The sequence below is a fragment of the Pongo abelii genome, chromosome 5, assembly GCF_028885655.2.
Source record: "Pongo abelii isolate AG06213 chromosome 5, NHGRI_mPonAbe1-v2.0_pri, whole genome shotgun sequence".
NCBI classification, from domain to species: Eukaryota; Metazoa; Chordata; class Mammalia; order Primates; family Hominidae; genus Pongo; species Pongo abelii.
The window spans coordinates 37,753,162-37,775,726 of NC_071990.2; the positions used below are offsets into that span (position 1 = coordinate 37,753,162).

The 22,565-nt window shown below is 52.9% G+C and overlaps 2 protein-coding genes across 5 annotated transcripts in view; one reads left to right on the forward strand and one right to left on the reverse strand.

Moving 5' to 3' along the window:
* Positions 1-6,518, forward strand: part of CMTR1 (cap methyltransferase 1) — a 50,080-nt gene extending 43,562 nt beyond the window's left edge. For 2 of the 3 annotated variants that reach the window (NM_001132511.1, XM_024247869.3), the window contains exons 21-24: positions 893-940; positions 1,714-1,826; positions 2,450-2,558; positions 3,319-4,816. In NM_001132511.1, coding sequence (NP_001125983.1) covers positions 893-940; positions 1,714-1,826; positions 2,450-2,558; positions 3,319-3,451 — 403 coding nt within the window. In that variant the 3' untranslated portion in view covers positions 3,452-4,816. Of the gene's footprint in view, positions 1-892; positions 941-1,713; positions 1,827-2,449; positions 2,559-3,318; positions 4,817-5,791 lie in introns of those variants that run through there. The other variant, XM_009241826.4, reaches the window with a different exon arrangement.
* CCDC167 (coiled-coil domain containing 167) lies at positions 6,237-22,565 on the reverse strand. Of its 2 annotated transcripts, XM_002816833.3 has the most exons (4): positions 22,390-22,509; positions 8,412-8,506; positions 8,128-8,180; positions 6,237-6,595 (listed from the first exon to the last, which is right to left on the reverse strand). In XM_002816833.3, exons 1-4 carry the CDS (start codon positions 22,429-22,431, stop codon positions 6,492-6,494), a joined length of 294 nt encoding a protein of 97 aa, XP_002816879.2. In that variant the 5' UTR covers positions 22,432-22,509; the 3' UTR covers positions 6,237-6,491. The 2 variants fall into 2 exon arrangements, with proteins under 2 accessions (XP_002816879.2, XP_063580834.1); XM_063724764.1 differs by lacking the exons at positions 6,237-6,595; positions 8,128-8,180; positions 8,412-8,506 and adding exons at positions 16,062-17,266; positions 21,547-21,605 and having other exon boundaries at positions 22,390-22,565.

The following is a 22,565-nucleotide window of genomic DNA, read 5'->3' on the forward strand; positions in this document are numbered from 1 at the left end:
GGAGGAGACAGATGGAGGACACACTTTTCCAGGGTAGGCTGAGGTCTGAGGTTATTGCCAAAGGGCACTGCTTAGCCCTGCTCCTGGGGGCTTCATGCAGCTGGAGATTGAGGTATCTATTTACACTTTATCCACATTGTTTTTGTTCTTTTTAACATCAATTTACTTTGTTAAAATTAAATCCAATATTGAGAATGCACTTTATAGATGGCATGTGAAAGTTTCAAAGGAATTTCTGTCTGCCCTTTAAAATGTCCTGTCTGCTAGGTCCTGAAAGACAGCTCCCAGGGGGAACCTTGCCTTCATTGCTTGTGGTTTGGTTGCTGGATTTCTGGGAACCTTCCCCACTAGCAGTTCCAAAGACATGTTCAGGGCCCCCAAGAGCTGAGCATGGGCATCAAACAAGAGCCCTGCATCCTTGTTAGGGTTTCCCCACCCACTGTGGGTAATAGGACTATTACGACTGTTTAGCAGTAACTTGTTATGGAAGGCCTAAAATCCATGTGGACAGACCTGGGCAAGAGCCTACTCCTTTGTTTTCTGCCCTCTGGTGATGGTGAAGATGACTTGGGGTGGGAATGCTGACAGAGACATCTTTGTCTGCCAGATTTTCTTCCTCTTTCTCCCTCCTGTCTTCCAGCATCCAGTTTCACTCCCCAATTGCCCTGACGCAGGCCTGAGGAGCTGCTTGGCAGCTCTGAAACCCAGGGCTTGTCTGTGTAGAACAGCCACGTGGCAGGCTTGGTGTCCTCGCTGCCGGTGGGCTGGGTGGTTTCAGGGAGGGCCTGGGGCAGAAGCCAAGGTCAGGTGCAGTCTCCTGCCTCCCAGCTGCCTCCTGGATGAGAATGTCCCCCAGGAAGCCTTTGTCTTGTCTCTGTCCCTCTACCCGCAGGGTGAAGGAGGTGTACAGACTGGAAGAGATGGAGAAGATTTTTGTCAGGTGAGTGACTTGACCAGTGAAGCTCAGATTCAAGAGGAGGTGGGAGTGCGGCCATGTCCTAGAGTCATCCTCTGTTTCATAGAGATGGGTCAGGGGTGGGGTGGTGAGCTGCCTCCAGCGGTCCCCTCACCTCACCTGCCTCGCTGCAGCACCGCTGCAGTCAAGAGTCCCCCGGCTGAGAGCTGCTTCAGCATCCTATCAGGAGGGAGCCAGGCGGGCTGTGTCAGGCAGAAATACGGGCTCATTGATGCTGTCATAGTTACGATGGGCCCTGCAAGGGGCAGAGCAGCAAGCTGCTTGAAATACCATAAATCCTAGCTCCCGGTGCTGGGAGAGAAATTGAGCCTGGAGGGGTAGAAGGGGCATAAATGCGTCCCCATATTCTTAGTGGTGTGCGGGTGCTCACAGATCTCAGTCTCCTTCTGGGTATGTTTATGTAGAGGTTACATTAACTCTTTAGTGGCCGCAGTGTTGCCATGGGCACCCATGGTGTCAGATCTCACCCTTACTGGTGTCACCCTGAAATCCCTCAAGCAGCAGTGACACAGCAGGGTCATTTGTTACTCGCCTGCCTCCACTGCCTGAGTGGGAATTCAGGGCCTGAATTCTAAACTCAGCATGGCCACCCACTCCCTCGGCTGTGTGCCTCAGTTTTGTCTTAAGTCAAACCAGGATCAGATACTGCAGTTGGGGTGATTTTATTAGTTAGAGACTAATTTTATCAGCCAGGGCCTTTTCTCTCTCTCATGCACATACCTTCTCGGGGAAATCAGGTTGGAGATGAAGATCATCAAGGGCTCCAGTGGCACCCCAAAGCTCAGCTACACAGGGCGTGATGACCGGCACTTTGTACCCATGGGCCTCTACATCGTCAGGACGGTGAATGGTGGGTGAGGAGGGACTGTTCCCGCCATCCCCTCCCCTCTCCCCTCTCCTTGCCAGGTGATGGGTCCAGACCCCACCTGAGCCAGAGCGAAGGGCTCCCAGCTAAGGTGGGTAGCAGCCAGGCTGGCATTTCTCTGAGGCATATGTTAGGGGACAGTGTTCCCTGAGCCTCTTCTGTTCTTCTGTGGGCCCTGGGAGTTGGTTAGGGAATACGGAGAGGAGCTCAACTTGTACATACGCACGTGCTGTTCTCATGGCAGGAAAAGGGCCTTCTCAGTAGACAGCAGCAGATCCAGAAAGTCAAGCTTGGTTTCTGTCCATTTGCATCCCCCTTTCTTCAGAGCGCTCTGGCTAACAGAGTCCTACATCTGTCAGAGTCCTAGAGATGTTACCCTGATGGAGGGTTGGCAGGACTGGGGTGGGGTCATTGACAAGTCATCGCTTAGTCATTCTCCTGGAGCCCCTTTGGGCTGGTGATGAAGGCTGCTGCCTCACGGGCTATTCCCTGCTTGCTTTTGGTGGGAGGCAGGAATAGGACCACCAGGAGTGGAGGAAGGCACAACACCTGTCCTCCACAAGTGCTTTGTGTCCCTTCTGGGCTTCATCCCCTCTTCCTCCCATCAGAGCCCTGGACTATGGGATTCAGCAAAAGCTTCAAGAAGAAGTTCTTCTACAACAAGAAAACCAAGGACTCTACTTTTGACCTCCCTGCAGACTCCATTGCCCCATTTCAGTAAGTAGCTCTCCTCCAAGCCTGCCCTCCTTAGCAGCCTCAAATACTCCTGGAGGATGCCAGCCAGCTGTCCTGGGGCACACCCTGAGTCCTGAGACTGTTGCCCGTGCAGGGGTTCCCCTGAGCACAGGCCTGAGAATACTTGTGGGGATGGCAGCCCCCTGCAGGTGTGGCTGGACCTGGGTAGAGCTGGTGAGGGAAGCACGATGCCTGGACCTGCTAATGGTTACGGGCCTGGCTGTGAAGGCCCATCTGGGTGGCAGCGTATCCCCCCCATGGAGCAGCCACGTTTCCGTGACATTCCAACACTGGCCTGATGGTGGGAACCTGCTGAGGGCCCACAGCCCTGCCCCTTGGCACTCAAGGTCCCAGCTGTCCCTCTTTAGGACCTGGTGTCCATTAGTCAGACTGTTGGTCATAGGCTTCCCCAGCAGCCCTAATGTGCCTGTAATTAGCCACTGACATTTTCTGTCACCACACTACTAATACTGTATATTAGAGAAGCACAGACAGATAAGCCAGGAATATCAGTCACTGTAGGAATCCAGTTGGATGCAATTAGCAGCAACAGCTGTTTGTTGGGAAAAGTTGGTTCTGGGAGGCAGGGGAGTTAGGGCCTACTGGGTACCTTTTGCCTGCCAGGGGGAAGAACCTCAACTAAAGTCATTGACAGACCCCTTCGCCCCACACCCTTAAGAACACGTGACCCTGTGCCATCTGGGTGCAGTCCTGACCTCTTTCCCGTCCCTCTCCTCCCCAGCATCTGCTACTATGGCCGGCTCTTCTGGGAGTGGGGGGATGGCATTCGTGTGCATGACTCCCAGAAGCCCCAGGACCAGGACAAGCTGTCCAAGGAGGATGTCCTCTCCTTCATCCAGATGCACAGGGCCTAAGAGCCTCAGGATGCGCCACCCCTGCAGAATGCCCTGTCATTCCTGAGATGGGGCCACCTGGGGCCCACAGTGCTGGCTTCTTCCCCCTCTTGAAAAGGGACTGGGGAGCACTGCACCTGGCATGAGGAGTGGGTGGCCTCCTCTCCATCCCCTGAAGAGCTCAGGCAGGGCCCTGCAGAGAACACTGTCACGTTCCTTCTGGGACACCTGCCTGGGAACTTTCCCCTGCCAGGACTCAGCCTGAAGGAAGCTGCTCCTGAGGCAGGTATGAGGTCAGTGCCTAGGGCACGTGGGGCCGATGGAGAACATATCAGAGTGGCAGAGCTGTGGGCTCTGCTGTTCTCTCCTGCATGCTGTAGACTCACTTTTCTGAGTTCCATGCACTGCCCTGAGGGTAGCCATGCCCTTGCTTTGCCCAACTTTTTATTGGGCCATCCCTGAGTGGGTAGAGACCTGCTGTCATGAGCTGGCCAGGAGAACCTGCTATAAAAAATCAAGGTTTTGTTTCTTTGAACTTACTCTGTTTTGATGCCAAGTTGGAAACCATTTTCTTGTCTCCATCCCCCACTCATCCTGGCCTTCCCTGGAGTTCTTCCTAGCTCAGAGCTCTGACAGTCCAGCAGGGTGGGAAGGAGGGAGCGTGGACCTCTCGTCCCTGATACCACATTGAGATCCTGGGAGCCCTCTTTTCGTACTGAGTATGGAGTTGTAGAGCCATCCTAGGTCCCATCCCCTTTTGGTCCAAACATTGGGCAGCGCTAGATGGCAGGAAGCAGCCTTGAAGACCCGTCTTTCTCTCCCCCACAGCAGCAGTGGCCCCAGCAGTAACAAAGGGTACCTCCAGGGGTTTGGGTAGCACTGCCCTCTGGCAGTCATGCACCGCTGTCTGCCATAGCCGCTCTAGGGTCTTGGCAGAATTCTGAGCTGGAAGTGCAGCTCCCTTACTACCCTTTCCCTTCCTTTTTCTTCCCTAATAGGAGGTACAATCTGCTTTTGTTTGTCGTTATGTGGTCACTCCCATTTCCTTTATCTTGGCCGACAACACAGAGAGGAGGGGGAGCTGGGCAGTAGCTTGGGGTGGGGGTGGGCACCTGTGGTTGTTTTTAATGGGAAATACCTCTCAGAGATGTTCATGCAGGCTCCCTAGGGCCCCATCCCAGTGCCAGGCTGGTTTCCATGGAGATAGGGCACTGAGGCACCCGTGAGGTTGGAATCAACTTCACCATGGGGGTCCTTCAGCCAGCATCCAGCTCCCTACCCCCAGGCTGGCAGCAGCACTGCTGAGATGCTGTATTTCCACCCAATTCTGGGTATATCAGTGTGTCTTGCAGAATCTTGGATCATTAAAGATAAACATATTTTTAATGCCTGTGTGGCTCTGTGTTGGGGCTGCTGCTGTTTGTCCTCAGTGCTTTGTGATCTGAGACTGGCTTGGATGAAACAGCTTGAGCCAGAGGTGAAGGGGAGGCAGCTCTACTCAAAGCAGAGGAGAGAAAAGAGGGTTTGTTTAATCGGAGCCTGTCCAAGCTCTTGGGCCCCTGCAGGGCTCCCAGGGCTGCTGCTTGCTGCTCAAGAGGGGGCCCAAAGAAGAGTTGGGGGAAATTGTGCAGCTCCTGTTACAAGCAGGGACTGCAGAATGAATGAACCCACAGCCCCGGGAGGGCAGAGAGGCACCTTCTCCCCTTACATAAATCACACAGCTCACTCCATGGTGGCACTGTGACAATCCAGGATCAGTCTGTGTGACTAAAATAACAGAGGCGTCAGACCAATTAGTGTCACTAGACTTGGGGGAAAGAGGGAGGGAGAGATGGTTTCAATGACCCTAGCCTGCCTCCCCTCCAAGGAGGGCTGGTTCTGCTTGCATGGGGCTGTGTTTGGGGACGGGGGATGCAGATGCTGCAGGCACCTCCCTCTCTGTTCCTGGCTGGTTTCTCCACTAGTTAGTCATCACCCTGGTGCTGGTTGCCCCCCAAAGTCCGCCTTCACTTTGCTGGACTTCCTCACTTTGGCCCCAAGAGTCCTTCGTGTATGGCCTTAGCTCCCTGGGCAACTCCATCCCTTGTTTTTCCTACTTAATTGGTTTCATCTCAGCCATCCACGCCCTTCCTCTGTTCTGCCTTGCTGTAGCCTCCCACCTGCTCCCCTCCTTATTCCTAAGCTAGGAGTTAGAGTTGGGGGGTGGAAGGGTAAGGGGGATATCTGAGTTTGCTGCTCCTGCCACAACTCCCTCTCTGATCAGCCCCACCCCTACTTCTCACTACAAACCCTACCTGATTTACTGGCCACTGTCACCGTAAGTCTGACTGGTCATTACCATGACTCTTCCTGTCCACTCAGCAGCCTCCCCAGCCTTGCCTGCCTGTCGAAGATGGATTAACTCCGCACTCCCCTGGGATCGCCACATGACCACTTCAAGTCCCCAAGCCGCCCTTCGATGCACAGACTGCATTTTTTCTGCCATAATTACAAGCAATGGCACTGACTGGAGGGCATGACAGTGTGTGGTTGGGGGATGGACAGGTGGCACAATATCTGCTGCTCAACCCCAGCAGTGCCCGAGCCCTGGAAGTAACTCCTACTATTTGGCTTGGAAAGTGCTTCCCACTGTCTCCTTACTTCCCAGTCGAGCTGGGGGCCTTCTCCTCTATTCTGAATTGTAATCCAGAGCTTTCCCTTGAACATCTCTTCTTCCTTGACTCCTGAGTGCCGCCCCTGCTGCTGCTGCCCCTTCCTGCCCCCGCCCCCCACCCTTCGCTAGTCAGACCATGACATTTACTCAGCAGACGGGAAGAGCTTTGTGTTCTTTATTGCCTCTCCCTTGGGCTAAGGGAAGGGCCAGCACCATGTCCTTCTGGAGACCCGGAACCCCCCAACAGGCCAGGGAGGCAAGGCCTGGGCCGCCAGGAAGCCATGCTTGAACACTAGGTTGGGAGAGGAACACCCCAGCACCTTGGTCCTGTTGAGGCTTGAAGTGCCTGCTTGGTCCTGACCAAGGGGCCAAGTGGAAGCCTGTGCTGGTTGTGGGGAAGTGCCAGGCTCACATGGTCCAGTAGGCATAGACGAGTGTCAGGAGGAAAAAGATGGCCACAGACAGCAGCATGTTCTTCCGGTTCTCTTGCCGAAGAAACTTCAGTTCCTTCTCTGGGAGGAAAGAGGGTGATAGGGATAGGACAGGCAGTTTAGGCCCGTCTGTTGTTCTGCTCTGCCTCTCCAACGAGTGGGTACAAACTGCTGAGGGCAGAGACGCACCCTTCCAGCCACCTCCTTACCCATAAAAATGATCCTGCCCTTCTTAATCTGCCCAAATCCTGACACCCTTTTGGCTACAGAACCAGCCTGATAAAGTCCCAGTGCCCAGTGCTGCTCAACTATTGCTCTTTAAATGTGGTTGAGGTTGAGGGTGAGGTGGGTGAGGAGTCACCAAAAATGCCACACCTGAAAGCCAAGCTAGGAGGTGGTGTGACATCGCCAGGTGAGTCTGCTTGCCTGTCATGGGGTTGGCTGTGTGGTGCTCATCCTTCCAGGCATCTCATCCGCCAACCAGAAACTGAGGGCACCTGGGGCCTCCTTGGGCCTGACAGTGGAGGAGGTGCCAGGTAGGGCCGCGTGTTTCCTGAGTCCCTGCCCTGTCCTGGGTGGCCTGGTTGAGCAGAATCTAGGGATGCTAAGATGCAGTTTGTGTCCATGAGGCAGCTGGTCTTGATTCTAGAGGAAATCAGTCCTGCTGCTCTATGGCCACACTTGTATCAAAGTATCCCCTCCAGGTGACACGCAGGTAGGGGGTACTCTGTGAGGGCTAAATTGAGTGGTGGTGTGGTTTTGTGTGAAAACCGCTAAACTTGAAGGGAAACTAATGTCCCATCCCTGTCTGTGCTGGGAAGTGGGAGGAGACACCTGCAGAGCTGCTCTGGGCAGGCCAGACTGAGTCCAGGGCCCAGGGTGCACTGGCCCAGACATGCTGAACTCCAGGCAGGGCTGGTAGGTGTGCACTGTGCCTACGGCATTCATCAGACCAGCGCTTCTGCGGGACTCCCTGCCATTAGAGCCTTCCTGGGGCTGATTCTTGGCCAGGCCTGGTCCCCCAGGGGAGAACAGAACCGACGAGTCTGAGGAGCATCTGTAGACCGTGGTCCTCCCCAGCCTTTAGCAGGGAGCCCACCAGCCTGCCAGCCACCCTCTGGCGCCCCGCTGGGCCTGGCCTCTACCTGCCTCTGCCCCCAGTGCCCAGAAGGTGGCGGCATCGCTCCACCCACAGGAGCCCTTGCTGTACCCAAGTGGGAGGTTCGGCTTCCTTTACCCCTCACTTCCACCGCATGGTTTTCCTGGGAGGGTGTGGTGGGGTGGGCTGGGCTGGGCTGGGCTGGGGCGTGGGGAGAGCAGACTTCCGATGTCTAGGTGAATGAGTGTCTCCTAGACCTGGCCACGGCCACAGCCCTTCATCCCAAAGAGCAGACAGACCCACAGGCCGTCTCATCCTCCCTTAGAACAAAGCAACGAACCCGCTCTCCCGCAGGCTGCTGAGCCTAGCAGGGGTGTCTGCAGCCTCTGGGGGCTGGTTCCCTCCCAAAGAACCCCCTTGCTCCCTGCTGCCTTGTCAGGCCCCTTGGGCGTCTGACTCTTCCTGGCTCTGGGGACTGGAGGCCGGGGTTGGTAACTGAAAGGAACTTTCTTACCATAGTTGGAGGCTTTGTTCATTAGGCTGTTTTTCTCCTTCTCCAGGGACCTCCTGTGAGGGGGAAGGAGTTTCATGGACCAAACCCTTTTCCTTTTCCCCACCTGAGGGGCAGCTGGCATGCCAGTTGGCAGGGCTCGGGTCTTGTTCGGTGGTGGGGGTGCATTGAAGCTAAGATGTCAAGGACCCAAACCCTCTGCCTCAGGCCTACTTTGGGGACCCAGGATAGATACAGGGGGTGGGGGCCCGATGGGGAAGGGTGGGGTGGCTGGGCAGGAGCATTACCTGGCCTCTGGGCTCAGCTCCCAGCTGTGGAGCCTGGAGTTCACGGCCTCCAGGTCTCTCCGACACTGGGACAGCTTCTCCTCTAGCCCATCGATCTGAAACAAAGGCCACAGAGAGGTGGGCTGCCGAGGCTTCTAGCTCTCAAAACACTGGGACTGGGAAGCAGGGCCTCCGGGAGTCTTCTTGGACAGGTGTTCCCCCTCATTCGTTTTGGCAGGGCAGGGCACCCAGGCCTATCTTCCCTGGAGTGTCTTTGTTTTGCTGTCCTCTGCCTCCACATGGTTCAGCTCTGAACTGCATAGGACAGTGGCCTGAGCCACACTGGAAACAGTAGTGGGTGTTGCCCAGGGTCTCACAGCTGTCCCAGCCCTCTGGGCCAAGCACAGGTTGGGGGTAGAGAGGAGCAGCCCCTTGGTCTGTTGTCTCCCCAGCACGATGCCCCAGTTGGGCGCACAACAGGAGCAACCAGAACCCTGAACACCGCACGCACCTGCCCCACGGGTGTATCCTAGAGTGGCGGAGATGCTGTGAAGAAACTGGCTTCCAAACACTCCACACATGTGGGGCCGGGTGATTAGACATCTAGGGGCAACACAAAGGTGTTTTTCTCATTGACATACTTCATCTTAATAACTTAGTAGTCCAAGTTGTAAAAATATACATTTTTCTGTGAGAAGCAAAAATTACTGAGAAAAATGCTCAAAAACACCTTTCTTCCTTTCTGACTTGGTTCTTAAGCAAAAACTTTACCTACCATCAAGGTAGCAAAATAGTTAAGGTATCTGTTTTTTCCATTTGTTTGATTAGAGTTTCAGAGAAGTGTTCTTGGGGAAATACTTGAGTTGTGGAGAAATGTTTAATAACATACTGGACTGGGTTGTCCAAACTTGGGTCCTGGTACCATGCATTTGGCATTGAAAGTCCATCTCCCTGTGTCTGACTTAGTCTCCAGGTGTTTAGCTGGCCACCTCTCTGGCTGGGGCGAGCCTGGGTGTCAGTGGGTGGAAGGGTTCAGGGGGCTCTGCAACCCTCCCAGCAGCTGACTGAATAGTGCCTCGGAGCCCCATAATGCTCCATTTCCCATCTCTGACTTCACTCATTCTCACCACTTCCCTAGGAGACATGGCAAATAAGACCTCTATTTCACGAATGGAAGAATGGGGGTCCCCCAAATGGAATGACTTTCTGAGAAGTCAGGGTGGGGCACCCCTCTCCTTATCAGTCTCAGCCAGTTCTCTGCCCCATTCGCTTCTGGAGTTAGCCCCTGCAGGGTTAGTAATCAATAACTGCAGGTAAGATCCCTGCCTCCCACAATGGCTGGTTAGAGGGTAGCAGGCATTCTGGGGCTGGGTGTCAGGAGAGTCGCATTCCAAGTCTCTGGACCTTCTGCCTCTCTCCCTGGCCAACACCCATCTCAGCCACTTCCATGTCAGCCACTTTTCCTTCTTCCCGAGGGAAGCCTGGCATTGACACACCATCCACCCCCTGCCCTGCAGCCCCACCATTGCCACCTCCAGCCCTATAAGCAGGGCCCTGTGGGGGAAAGCGACCACAGACCCTTGAGTTAATTGCCTGGTTAACTGTGTCGTTTCTCTGCTAATGGGCACCCAAAAGGAGGGCTGTCCTGGGAAACAGACCCAGCCAGGAGATGGGGCTGTCCCTGGGGAGGCCAAAGGCCTACCTAGAACCTGTGCAGCAGGGAAGTGAACACTGGGAAGCCAGACTCAGGGAAGAGCGGCAGCCCCATGCCAGTGCCTCAGGCCACCATGTGGCCTCCCCTTTATAGCAGCACCCCCAGCACACAGCCCAGCCCCTCAGTACCCTGAGACTCAGATTCCACTCAAGAGCACAAATAAAGCTTAATTCTTGATGCTCTATCTCCTCCACCAGGCTTCCCTGCTGCCCTTGGCTGTGGCAGGGGGGTGGGGGTTGGGGGGCAGGGGACGGGGTACATTCCACCCTCCTTCTCCTGGGAAATTAACCAGTCCTTCCTTCATGAGGCTGAGTATATTCTTTGTTGCCCTTCTGTTTGTGTCTAAACGTTATCTTCCCAAACTCTAGGGGTCTCTAGATGGTGCCAACTGGCAGCCCGTAGATCAGGTCTAGCCCACAGATTGGCCCATTCCACTTATATATGTGACCTGCCTGATCCCGGCAGAGGCCCAAGTCTAAAGCTCCTGTCCTAGAAGGAAGAGTGACCATCTGTCTCCTCTTTGTGCCCACCACAAGGCCTAGCCTGCTGCAGTCTTTGTATTTTTAGCCACAATGAGTGGAGTTGAGCTTGGGTGGGACTGAGGGGCTAGGACAGACAGTTTAGGTCTCATGTAGCAACTGGAGTCTGAAATCCTCCCTTCCTCATGTCCACAGAAGCTAGAAAAAGCTAGGAGGAGGAGAAGCAACTAGACATGCACATAAATTATACGCTTTGCAGATTGCCCAGTGCAAGTCTTAGTCCTAGGTGAGATTTCTCCTTACAGTCCTTGAGCCAGGCCTTGGTTTTCCATGTCATTCTGGGGAGGGAGCAGGTTGGGGATTTCCATCCCTGAACACCTCTGGAAGGCTACCAAGTGCCCAAACAAGTGGTAATTGCCCCCAGAGCAAGGCCAGGAACTCATGCTAAGCAAAATCTTAAAATTGAGGTTGGCAAACCACAAGTGGCCAAGCCAATCTGCTATCATGCTCTGGGCAAAGCCTGCGGAGCTGGCAGTCGGGGGCCTTTATCTGAACAAGCCCAATTTATCTGCAGTTCCACTGAATATTCCCACTTTCATTTGCCACTTTTTAATGAGGCTTAAACGGTCGAACACAAATCAAGGTTTTAGGGACTCAAGTTCTAACCTCCTTCTATGAATATTTATGTCCTGCTGACAGCTCTTGCTGATTCCCTTCTAAATAGCAAGTTCCCCTTCTTTATAACCCAGCTGCTTGATGTGGGCTGAGTGAGGGGAGGCTAAGACTGTCAAAGAGGCTCTTCAGAGGCCACAAACCCATCCTCAGAAGGTGACCCTGCGGGGTCCCCAGCACTGGGCCTGGTTCGGGAAGCTGACAATCAAACAAACACCCTGCAGCATTTGCTGAAGCAGGAGCCAGCTGTCAACATGAGTGGAGAGACTCTGGGGGACCTGGCTGCAGAGGCAGGGAGGGAAGGTAGGTCCAGATGCCTCTTTTAGTTGTGGCTGGGGTCAGGAGTGGTGGCTACAGAGCAGAGCTGACACAGCAGGATGGGCCTGAAAGGTGGGAGAGGACCCAGAAAGTAGGTCTTAAAGGAAGTCTCGACTTGAATTTTCAGCCAGCTCTCAACTACATGCACCCGGATTATGCACTTTGCAGACGACCCAAGGCAAATGTGCAGTCTTTGGTTAGCTCTGTCCCTGCCACCGCCAGGCTAAAGGCAACGCAGGACAAGATAGCCAGGACCAGGAGAGAAGACGTGGGGATTAGGACCAGATAAGAAGACAAATGTCAAGAAGATTCTAGAAGTGTAAGGGCCAGAACTGGGCAAACAGTTGGGAGCTCAAGTGCCCAGAAGCCTGGAATGGTGGTTCCAGGTAAGCGAGTGGTAAGGAGCATGGGCTATAATCAGTGCCCCTGGCTCTGTCACTCACTTGTGGTATCACCGGGCAACTCCCTTAGTTCTGTGCTCAGTTGACTCACGTGTAAAACAAAGATAACCACATTTCATATTTCAAAGAGTTTTGTGAGGATGACATGGAGCCATACAGGTAAGATGCCCAGAACATGCTTTACAAGGTCAGAGTTCAGTAAGTGTTTGCTACCTTTATTATCAGAGAGTGGTTTGCACTGGATCTTTGGAGAATAAAAGAAAACCTGGTTTAGTCCATGGCAAGAGTAAGAGAAGGTGACAGAAGCAGGGGTGTGGCTGGGCGCAGTGGCTCATGCCTGTAATTCCAGCACTTTGGGCGGATCACAAGGTCAGGAGATCCAGACCATCCTGGCCAACATGGTTGAACTCTGTCTCTACTAAAAATACAAAAATTAGCCGGGCGTGGTGGCGCACGCCTGTAGTCCCAGCTACTCAGGAGGCTGAGGCAGGAGAACTGCTTGAACCCAGGGGGTGGAGGCTGCAGTGAGCCGAGATGGCACCACTGCACTCCAGCCTGGGTGACAGAGTGAGACTCTATCTAAAAAAAAAAAAAAAAAAGCACGGGTGTGAGGTGGAGAGGAATCTCCATGAGTTGCTGACTGGCAGCACAGGGAGGAGGGCCCCTCTAGCTTGGATGTGCCCATTCCCAGTCCATGAAGAGGTTCAGCAGGGAGGGCCCCCAGGATAGATGTCAGAACAACAACAGGCCACAGGCCAGCTCGCTCCGCTTACTCCAGACATGGCACGGTGGGAACTTTGCAATCCTGCCCTGGGACAAAGCTGGGGTGGGCCTCTGGAGCCAGGGCCAGGTTGCAGATGTGGCACTTGGTAGAATCCTAGCCTGAGAGGCCTGGAGCCATGTCCAAGGTGGAACAGCCTCGGGGCGGTCTGGGCATCAGTGGGCATCTGAGGAAATGTGGAACAGCAGGTGAGGCCCAGCAGCCAGAGCCAGGGCTCACTCACACCATGGTTCTAGGCAGCCTAAAGAGGCCCCATGGAAGGGATCCGACCAAGCCCAGTAGGAGGGGAAAGTTATACTCTGAAGGCCACGGGGGCTCCCAGGACTCCTGCCCGACAGGCTGCATAGTAGGGCCAGCTGGCAGGAAGAGGCATGGCTGGCTCAGGGGCCAGGACTTGCCTGGAGCTATCGGGGCAGCACTTCTGGCTGTGACTGTGACCGGCAAAGTAGAGAAACAGCCAAGGCAGAGACCTAGACGGCACTCAGTCAGGCACAGTGTGGGGGCAGAGAGCAGGTGCCCCCTGCTGTACAATAACATTAAGAACCACCCGTGCATTGTATTTACACTCAGAAAACCAAGGTCAATTTTTACATAGGGAAAAAGAGCACTGTGTCCCAGTCACTAAGATGAGTCAGCAGGGGGCACAGGGCTGCTATCTGCAGGGGCTCTGGGGACCCCAGGAAGTAAGAGAGGCGGTGGTATGAACCCACTGTGAGCCAGCACACTGTGCTTCCTGGCATCTGGCCCAGCCTGAGCCCTTGGGAGGCGCTGTGTGAAGCCCTGTGTGAGCGGTCCAGGGGCCCAAGGAACAGGTTGGCGAGTGTGAAGGGTGTCCTGGGGGAAAATCTGTTCTTTACCCAGAGACCAGCAGTGGCTAAAAACTGCCTGGGGGGATGGCTGGGGAGTCTGCCTAGGCAGGGGAGACACAGAGCACAAAGGAAGAAGGGAGGAGGAAGGAAAAAGAGGCATATGAGGCAGGGAATGGAGAAGGAGCATCCCTCAGGTAGACAGGTGGGAAAGGCCCCAGGGGAGGCCTTGGGGACTGGGACCCAGCAAGTCCGTTCTTTTAACAGAAAAGCCCCGTAGTGATGCTGCCTAAGTTAGTATGAGAACTGCTGCTTCTCAGTATCAGAGCCTGGGGCAGGGAATTGAGGCCTGCTGGGTGGAGGAGTGAGCTCAGTGAGGAGACCCATGAGACCAAAGGCCCTCCACAGAGGGGATGTTCTGTGCAGAAGAATAAGAAGATCTAAAGTCAGCCCAGCAGTCAAGGCTGCAGAGGCTGTGTTGTAGGCCTGAGGGGTGCTGGGGACAAGGCCCTAGACAAGGGCCATCAATCCTGCTGGCAGGTGCCAAGAGCAGAAAGGGCTTCTTCATGCCCAGCAGCAGGGGCAGGGACTCTTCCTGCAGCCTCCCTGAGAGCCCGTCGGACAGATGCAGCTCCAAGCACCTGGGCCTGGAGTTCAGCAGCCCCCAGGCAGATAAGCAAACTCTCCTCTGCAGCCTGACTTGGGGAATATCACCTTATTCTGGGAGCTTTAAGGAAGTCTCCCTGGGGTCCTATATGCCATAAAACCACTGTGTTAAGAGAAACTGTAAAATTCGTCTGAAATCCCCGCGAGGCATCTTTTCAGGAGTGTAGGCCCTCTCAGAATCAGAGCCCCACGGAGGCCTCACTGGGGGCAGGGAATTTCATGCCAGCTCACGCACAGATAACTGCCCCAGCATCCTGGCCAGGTCAGCTGATGGGGTGCCAGTTCCAGGGCTAGCTGCTGTTGGGGGCCTCATATGCAGCTTTTCTTCTGCCAACAAGCACGAGACAGTTCGAGCCACAGGCTCGAATGCCACTGCATTCTCCTACTGAATGGTGCGCCCACAGAGCATCTAGACAGCCAGGGAGGCGGCTCTCTGCCCACTCCCTAATGAGCTACTGTCTAGGGCCAGACCTTTTTCTGGGAAAGGGCAGAAGGCACCCCCGGGGCCTGGCGCTGGGCCACACAGGCCACTCTGCTTTCTGATTTAGGACGTTGTTTGCTGTCTCTCCAGCTTTACTCTTGGGAGCTTCTGGCCAGCGAGTGACAGGTTTGCTACAGGGTCAGGCAGTGATCATGGGGCATACCCTGCACCTGGCTGGCCAGGTCCTTACTGGGTACTGAGACCTTCCAATAAAGAGCGTGGTGCCAGGGTAGCTGAGCCGAGCCAAGTCACGGAGTCTCCAGTGTCTGCATGACAGCATGAGTGTAAGCAGCCTCTGGAAACCAAAAGTCCCAGCAAAATGGAACCACAACAGTGACAGCAGCAGCAACACTTCTGTAGTCTGTGCTGTGTGCCAGGCACTGACCTACACGCTTTACACCGATTAACTCGCATAATGCTTGCAAGAACTCTGTGAGGTGGGCGGTATTATCAGCATCCACGTTTGACAGATGAGGGAACTCAGACATAGGTAACTGTCCAGGGTCACACAGGCACTAAGTCCGGGAGCTAGGCAGCCAGGTGCCCTTAACCACCATGCCACATGGAGAAGGCAGCGCTCATCAGCTCTGAGGGACTCCTAGCTCCTGGGCACAACCTTCACACCTTACCCCTGGAGCTGGGCAGGTTGTGGGCAGCTTCCTGTGTCTGCAACTGCCCTGCAAGGAAGGGCCCATCTGCATCTTACAGAGGTGCAAGCTCCCGTGCAGAGGTTTTCAGCACCTTGCCCAAGGTCGTGTAACTGGGAAGGGGCAGAATTGAAGCCTGAATCTGGGTTTTTCTGCTTCAGGGCTTATGCTCTTTCCACCACTTCAAGCTCTTTCTCCAAAATCCCTCATGAAAACATTCAGGACAAAGAAGAGTTCTGCAGAACAGTCATTCCACATCCCAGCTGAAGCCCATCTAAGCTTGCTGATCTGGCTTCAACAGATTCTCTACTCGGAATAATCTTGTACAAGGCTCTCCTCAGTTTCTGTCTACATAACAGATACTCTCTGTGAGGGAAAGCCTTGATTGAAATTTGTTTGCTGAGACAGAGGAGACAGGAGCCCAGCGTCTGCCCTTACACTGGGCCGACTCAATGAGCTTCACAAACATCCCAGGCATCTTGCCCCAGATCACCTCGACTGTCAAAGCATCCTCCAAAATTCACACAAAACAGACCCAGTTTGGAGAAGGAAAAAGGTGGGCTATTTGGGCCTGATAAACCCTTCTTTCCCCAGCAGTACCGAAGCCTTCCCTTTCACTTGCTAATTCACAGCCTGGAGAGTGGTGTCATCTGCAGCCCCAGCAGCCTGGGAACTGGATTTTTGAAAATCCACTCATTTTCACACGTCAGGAGACCCCAGGACATTTATTATAATGGGTAAAGCCGCCAAGTGCCTGCCCAGATGGTCTCTGGCAGGAGTGCAGGGGCTTTCCATCTGGGGCCTTCAGGCTCCACAGCAAGTCACACGGGGTTCTTAGGCCTCAATTTTCCAGGTGACCAGCCTCAAACCCCAAAGGGCCCATTATCCCCACATCGTTTAGGGGATGTTTTTCTGTGGAGGCAGAAAAACCTCCGCATATGGCTTCCCACATCAACAGGCCCTGTGAGGATTTCTCTCGCAGGTTGTGCAGCTGAAGACGGCAGACCTTCCCAGTTTTTAATCAATGAACAATTTTCAGGAAGAGCAGGGAGAGCCTAGGGGCTTGTCGCTTGCCTGGACACACCCCCATGCCAGGTCGGAAAGGCGAAGGGGCCGCTGCAGCCCACGCGAGTCCCAACGCCTTCCCGCGCGGAGACGGAGGCCGAGCCAGCCCTGCAAGTAGCGCCCGAGTCAGTCCGCGCCGGAAGACATCAGCTGTCCCTGGGCCGGAAGGTGGTGTGGGGTTTGTTTTCTCTTCTTTCCCCCCGTATCTACTTTTTGATAAATTAGCAAAAGCTTCTTCATCACTGAAAGGCTCAACGCAGTTTTCAAGAACTGGCATCCACCCCGAGCCTTATGAATTCATTAATTAAGATGCTGGCAGACAGCCACTCCACACACGCCGCCACCCAGCCGCGCTAGGTAATGAGGTTTTAGTCTCCTGACCCCCGTCAAGTGGCGCAGAGCCAGACGCAGGCAGCCGCGAGAAATCACCTGCCCAATGGCGACCTGTCGCTCTCGCCTGGCAGCAGGTGAGGCTCATTTAATGGTCAGCGGCCCCTGAACAGTCCTCTGCACGCTGTGAGCCTTTCTCCCAGCCCCTGGCTTGGGGTTCAGGGTTCCCAGCAAGGTGGCGTCTAACCGCCTGCTTTACCGTGACCTCCTCACCTCTGACCACCCACCCACTCAACTGGGCCCAGACGTCAGGATGGAAGGTTCAATGCCTCCTCCTGCCAATCGAGCCAGTTCAGCAAATATTTATTGACAGTCCACTCACCTGCTCCTAGCCCTTGTCTCAGGAAAGTGGGAGGTTCCCCTGAGCCCTGTGCACAGCCTGCTCCAGAGCGGAGACCGTCTTCAGCCACACTTGGTGCTTCTGCCCGCCCTGCCCCACGGAGGCTACTGCAGTGGCTGGCACCATACAAATAACCACAAGCGTCAAGCCTTCCGGTGCTCTTCTGGCCTAGGCCATTCTCTCCCCTCAGCCTACCACTTCTCATGGTCAGTGATCCTGCCCTCTTTTTTTTTTTTTTTTCCGAGACGAAGTTTCGCTCTTGTTGCCCAGGCTAGAGTGCAATGGCGCGATCTCGGCTCACTGCAACCTCCACCTCCCAGGTTCAAGCAATTCTCCTGCCTTAGCCTCCCGAGTAGCTGGGATTACAGGCGTGTACCACCACTCCCAGCTGATTTTTGTATTTTTAGTAGAGATGGTGTTTCACCATGTTGGTCAGGCTGGTCTTGAACTCCTGACCTCAAATGATCCACCTGCCTCAGCCTCCCAAAATGCTGGGATTACAGGCATGAGCCGCTGCGCCCGGCCCCTACAAATTTCTATAAGAGGAAAAGTCTACTCCCATTTGCTTAAGTCATTGAGGTCAGTTTTCCGTAACTTGTAGCCAAAAGCTTTCCAAACTGATAAACTTTCTGTACTAGGGGTCAGATCCAACCAAGTTATCCACTTTAGGATACCGGCTAAGACACCACACATCTGTTAACTGAAGACCAACTGGTCACTGAAACATCTAAAGACACCAGTTTGAACAGTCCAGCTACAAAAGAAAAGTGCAATGACCAAGGAACAGCTCATTACTATCAGAGATCCGAAAACACAGACAGGTTTTACATCAGTCAAAATTCTCCTATCAGTTTAGACTGAAATTCAACCTTTCCTTCCTCCCACACAACATTAAAATCAGTACTGGGTGGGTGATTTCTCATTTGAACTATAATTTTCTTTTCTTATTAAGAATGAAATCTCAGAAGCTAAAACTCACAGTTTTTTCCAACTCTGAGATCTCATATGGTGGCAAATGAATTGGATAAAAAGACCTCAAAAGGAACCACTTTGAGGGGGAGGCTAGAGGGTGCCCTGGTTGTCCTAAGAGGTGACTGCTTATACAGCTGGCCCGAGCCAGCCCTAGGGGTGAGTGCTGCCTGCTTGGTAATTGCTCCATTACAAGTGGAGACTGTTTGCAGGTGCTGAGCTCACTCACTTGTGGGGGTTTTATTGCACTTGTCAGATTAACAAACATTTTTGATTAAATCACCACTTCATTGGCTCTGAGCACACGACTTTTAATAAGAGGACAATATCTACTGCTACTGAGCATCAGTGCACATTCAATACTCAGACCCACTGGGGGCAACTGAGAAGCAAGGTGGGGAGACAGCCAGCCAGATGTCAGGCTTTTTCCAAGGCACACGGTTACAGATGTCAAATCTTCGAATATCCAAGCAAAAAGTAAACTTAGGGACCAAGATAGCAAATATAAATATCTACAGTGGCATGGAGAAGGTAAAACAATGGAATCTGCCCCAGTATAAGGCACTTGGAAAATACATGCCCCAAGTTTAAAAACGTAAAAATCCGGCCGAGTGTGGTGGCTCATACCTGTAATCCCAGCACTTTGGGAGGCTAAGGCGGGTGGATCACTTGAGGTCAGGAGTTCGAGACCAGCCTGACCAACATGGTGAAACCCCGTCTCTACTAAAGATACAAAACTTAGCTGGGCGTGGTGGTGCACGCCTGTAGTCTCAGCTTCTCGGGAGGCTAAGGCACGATAATTGCTTGAACCCGGGAGGTGGAGGCTGCAGTGAGCCGAGATCATGCCATTGCACTCCAGCCTGGGCAACAGAGCAAGACCCTGTCTCAAAAAAATAAATAAATAAATAAATAAATACTTAAAAATCTGTGTCAGCCAAACAGAAGACATCTGTGATCTGTATTTGGGCCGTAGTCAAGGAGTTGGTAACCCCGGGTGAAATTCAAGTCCTTCGTGTTATAGATGAGTGAACGAAGGCCGAAGAACGAGGTTAACTTAGCCATGGTGGAAGGATGCAAAAGAAATACAAAGGCTGGAGCTACCGTGTATTGATTACCAATCCGGTGCCAGGCACGTGCTGGGCACTTAACGCAATGTCTCATTTAATCCTCACAACCACACTGTGAGGTGAGGTGCCATCTGGAGTGAGACTACAGGCTGTCTGTGAAAACACACTGGTCTCTTCTTCCATAGTGAGCAACCAGTAGCTGGCTATGTGGCCTCCTGACTGGTGATCGCATTTCCCTGGTCCCTTGCGGTCAGGTGGAGTTTTAGTTCTTGCCAATGGAAAGTGGGCAGTTTGGGCCCAGGACAGTGGGTGTGCTTCCTCCATTCTCCTCTTTCTCTGCCAGTGGACACATCAGTGGGGTATGCCCTGGTTCCACTGATAAGGTGACAAGATCCCAAGAGATGGTGGAGCTACAGAGGAAGGGAATCTGGCAGAACCACCATAGACCTGGTACTCTAAACCAGGAGCTGGCAACTAAGCCCTGTGGCCAAATGGTCTAATGCCTGTTCTTGCAGATACAGCTTTAGTGGAACACTGACACACCCACTCATTTACATATTCCTGCATTTACATACTCCTTAGCCTGAATACAGTTGGTTCTTGTTATTCCTGGTAGCTATGTCCTATAAAGTTGCCTCTAATATTGAATTAGCAAATACCGAACCAGGTTAGGTTCCTGCAAGCCTATAGACACAACATTTTTGCAACCTTGTTTTATGTGTGATTCTGTTTAAAGTGACCTTATTCAATATACATTGTTGATTCATTAACACTGGACTCACAACCAACAGCACGTATTGTGCTGTTACATTATGAGTTACATCATGCCTGAACAGTTTATCTAAGAAACCTGTTTTCTTCTACAACATATCACAGCCTTCTTGGACTTGGGAACGCCAGACAGCACTTCAGCCCTATGCTTGGGGTTGGGGGTCGGGGGTACTTTAAACAGCGAAATCAGGCAGTGGCTCACACCTCTAACCCCAGCACTTTGGGATGCTGAGGTGGGCAGATCACCTAAGGTCAGGAGTTCAAGACCAGCCTGGCCGACATGGCAAGACCCCCGTCTTTACCAAAAATACAAAAATTAGCCGGATGTGGTGGTGATCTAATCCTGGCTACTAGGGAGGCTGTGTCGGGGGAAGGTGGGGGTGAACACTTGAACGGGAGGTGGAGGTTGCAGTGAGCCAAGAGTGCACCACTACACTCCAGCCTGGGCAAGAGTGAGATTCTGTCTCAAAAGCAAAACACAGCGAAATCACCAATAAAAAACACGAGAATGAAAAAAACAAAAAACAAAAACAGGGCACTAAATAGAACACAATAAGGACCCTTGTTTACAGTAGGACAGCTGAAACAAGGCAGGGCATCATCACCTGTTCAACTTTAGCTGAGAACATGGACCTCGAGCGACTCAAATTTTTTCCCACTGCTTTGCATTTGCCACAAAAGCACTGTGAGTACTGATTTTGGGGTTACAAATACATTTTACCCATTAGGGAAATTCGCAAATGTGGAAACCGTGAATAATGAGGATCAACTGTAGTTGCAACCCAGACCATTTGGCTCTTTAGAAGAGACCATGTCTCTTCTAAAATAGTTACTATCTGACCATTTGCAGACATCTGCTGCCCTTTGCTCTAGTCTGTTAGAAAAAAACTCACTTTCTTGTTCTTGAAGCCACTGAGTTTTGGAGTTTCTCTGTTACTGCAGCTTATTGTACCCTAATACAGGTTATAAAGTCCGTCTGTGTTCTTCCCGCCACACAGTGCCATCTCAGTCACCACTCATAAACCATCCTCTTCACATTTCCATCAACCTTTTTCCTACCAAGTAGGCCAATATTTCTCAAGGGGTGCTACTAAAACTACCCGCATCACCACGGGGTGTGTGTGGCTTGTTAAAAAAAAAAAAAAAAAAAATGCAGATTCTGGCCGGGTGTGGTGGCTCATGCCTGTAATCCCAGCACTTTGGGAGGCTAAGGCGGGCGGGCAGATCACTTGAGGTCAGGAGTTCAAGACCAGCCTGGCCAACATGGTGAAACTCCATCTCTACAAAAATACAAAAATTAGCCAGGCATGGTGGCACGTGCCTGTAATCTCAGCTACTCGGGAGGCTGAGGCACGAGAATTGCTTGAACCCAGAAGGCAGAGGTTACAGTGAGCCGAGATCACGCCACTGCACTTCAGCCTGGACAACAGAGCGAGACTCTATCTTAAAAAAAAAAAAGCAGATTCCTTGTTAAGAATGCACATCAAAGTCCTACTGAATTAGTCGGGGTGTGGGAAGAGTTCAACTCTCCATTTTTAACAAGCCCTGTGACTCTATGCATGCTAAAGTTTGAGAATCACTGAACTTACTAGTAAGCCTGAAGAAGACTATGACCCTGTACCTCTCCTGCAACCTCCAGGAGGATGCCCTAAGGGAAGGAAAACAGGGGAAGCAAGATGAATTTCCAGGAAGACCACCTGTGCTTGATTCCCAGGCTCCACCACTTCCACCATCTCAGCCTGGGTTCCACCTGAAACCTCAATTTCCTCCTCTGTACAAACCTCACAGGCTTGCAGTGAGGATTAACAATGAAAGTAGCACATAGCGGTTGCTCAATATGCATGTTTTCTTTCCCTTCTATATGCAGCAAATTATTTTTAAGCCATTCAGTGACATCACCAATTCCAGAATTCTCTTTACATATTCCCAAAGTAATTTTGAAGGTACAAGCTTCCCTACTCTGGAGGAAAAATTTCCCCTTTTAGAGGATATTTAAACCATTAATAATATACACCAGAATGGGCTCCCTCATCTTTGCGTCCTAGCCCTTTGGGAGTTCTCCTCAGATTCTACAGGTCCCTATTTCTCTGGGGTCTCCCTCACCTCTGTACCCATCCCTTTTGTTCTGTGTCCCCCGCTTTGAGTTCCCTCACTTCTATGCCAGGCCGTCTTTGGGGCTTCCCTTCACTTCCATGTCTCTTCTTCTCTAGAGATGCCCTCGAGTCTGGTTCGCCCATCCGGCACCTCCTCGGGCTCCCTCGCCTCCGGGAACCCCATGGGCCTTCTCACCCCTCCCGTCCCTGTCCCCAAACCGCGTCGCCCTCTCTTCCTACGCTTGGCTCCTCCTCCCACCTATAGCCCAGCCTATCCCTTATCCCGCGGCCAGGAGAAGGCAACTAACGAGGTGGCCCAACCCCCACTTTTCCCCTCACCTCTAGAGCGACGCCCAGATTCTCCCGCTTCTTTTTAGTCATGTTACTTGCCGGGATCCCCCAGTCATCACTGGACGCGCCCACCAAGTCGCTATATGCGCATGCTCAAGTCTTCGTGCTTCTCCCTCATTGGCCACCGAGGCAGCGGGAGGTGGGGCTGCTGCCGTCGCCATCTT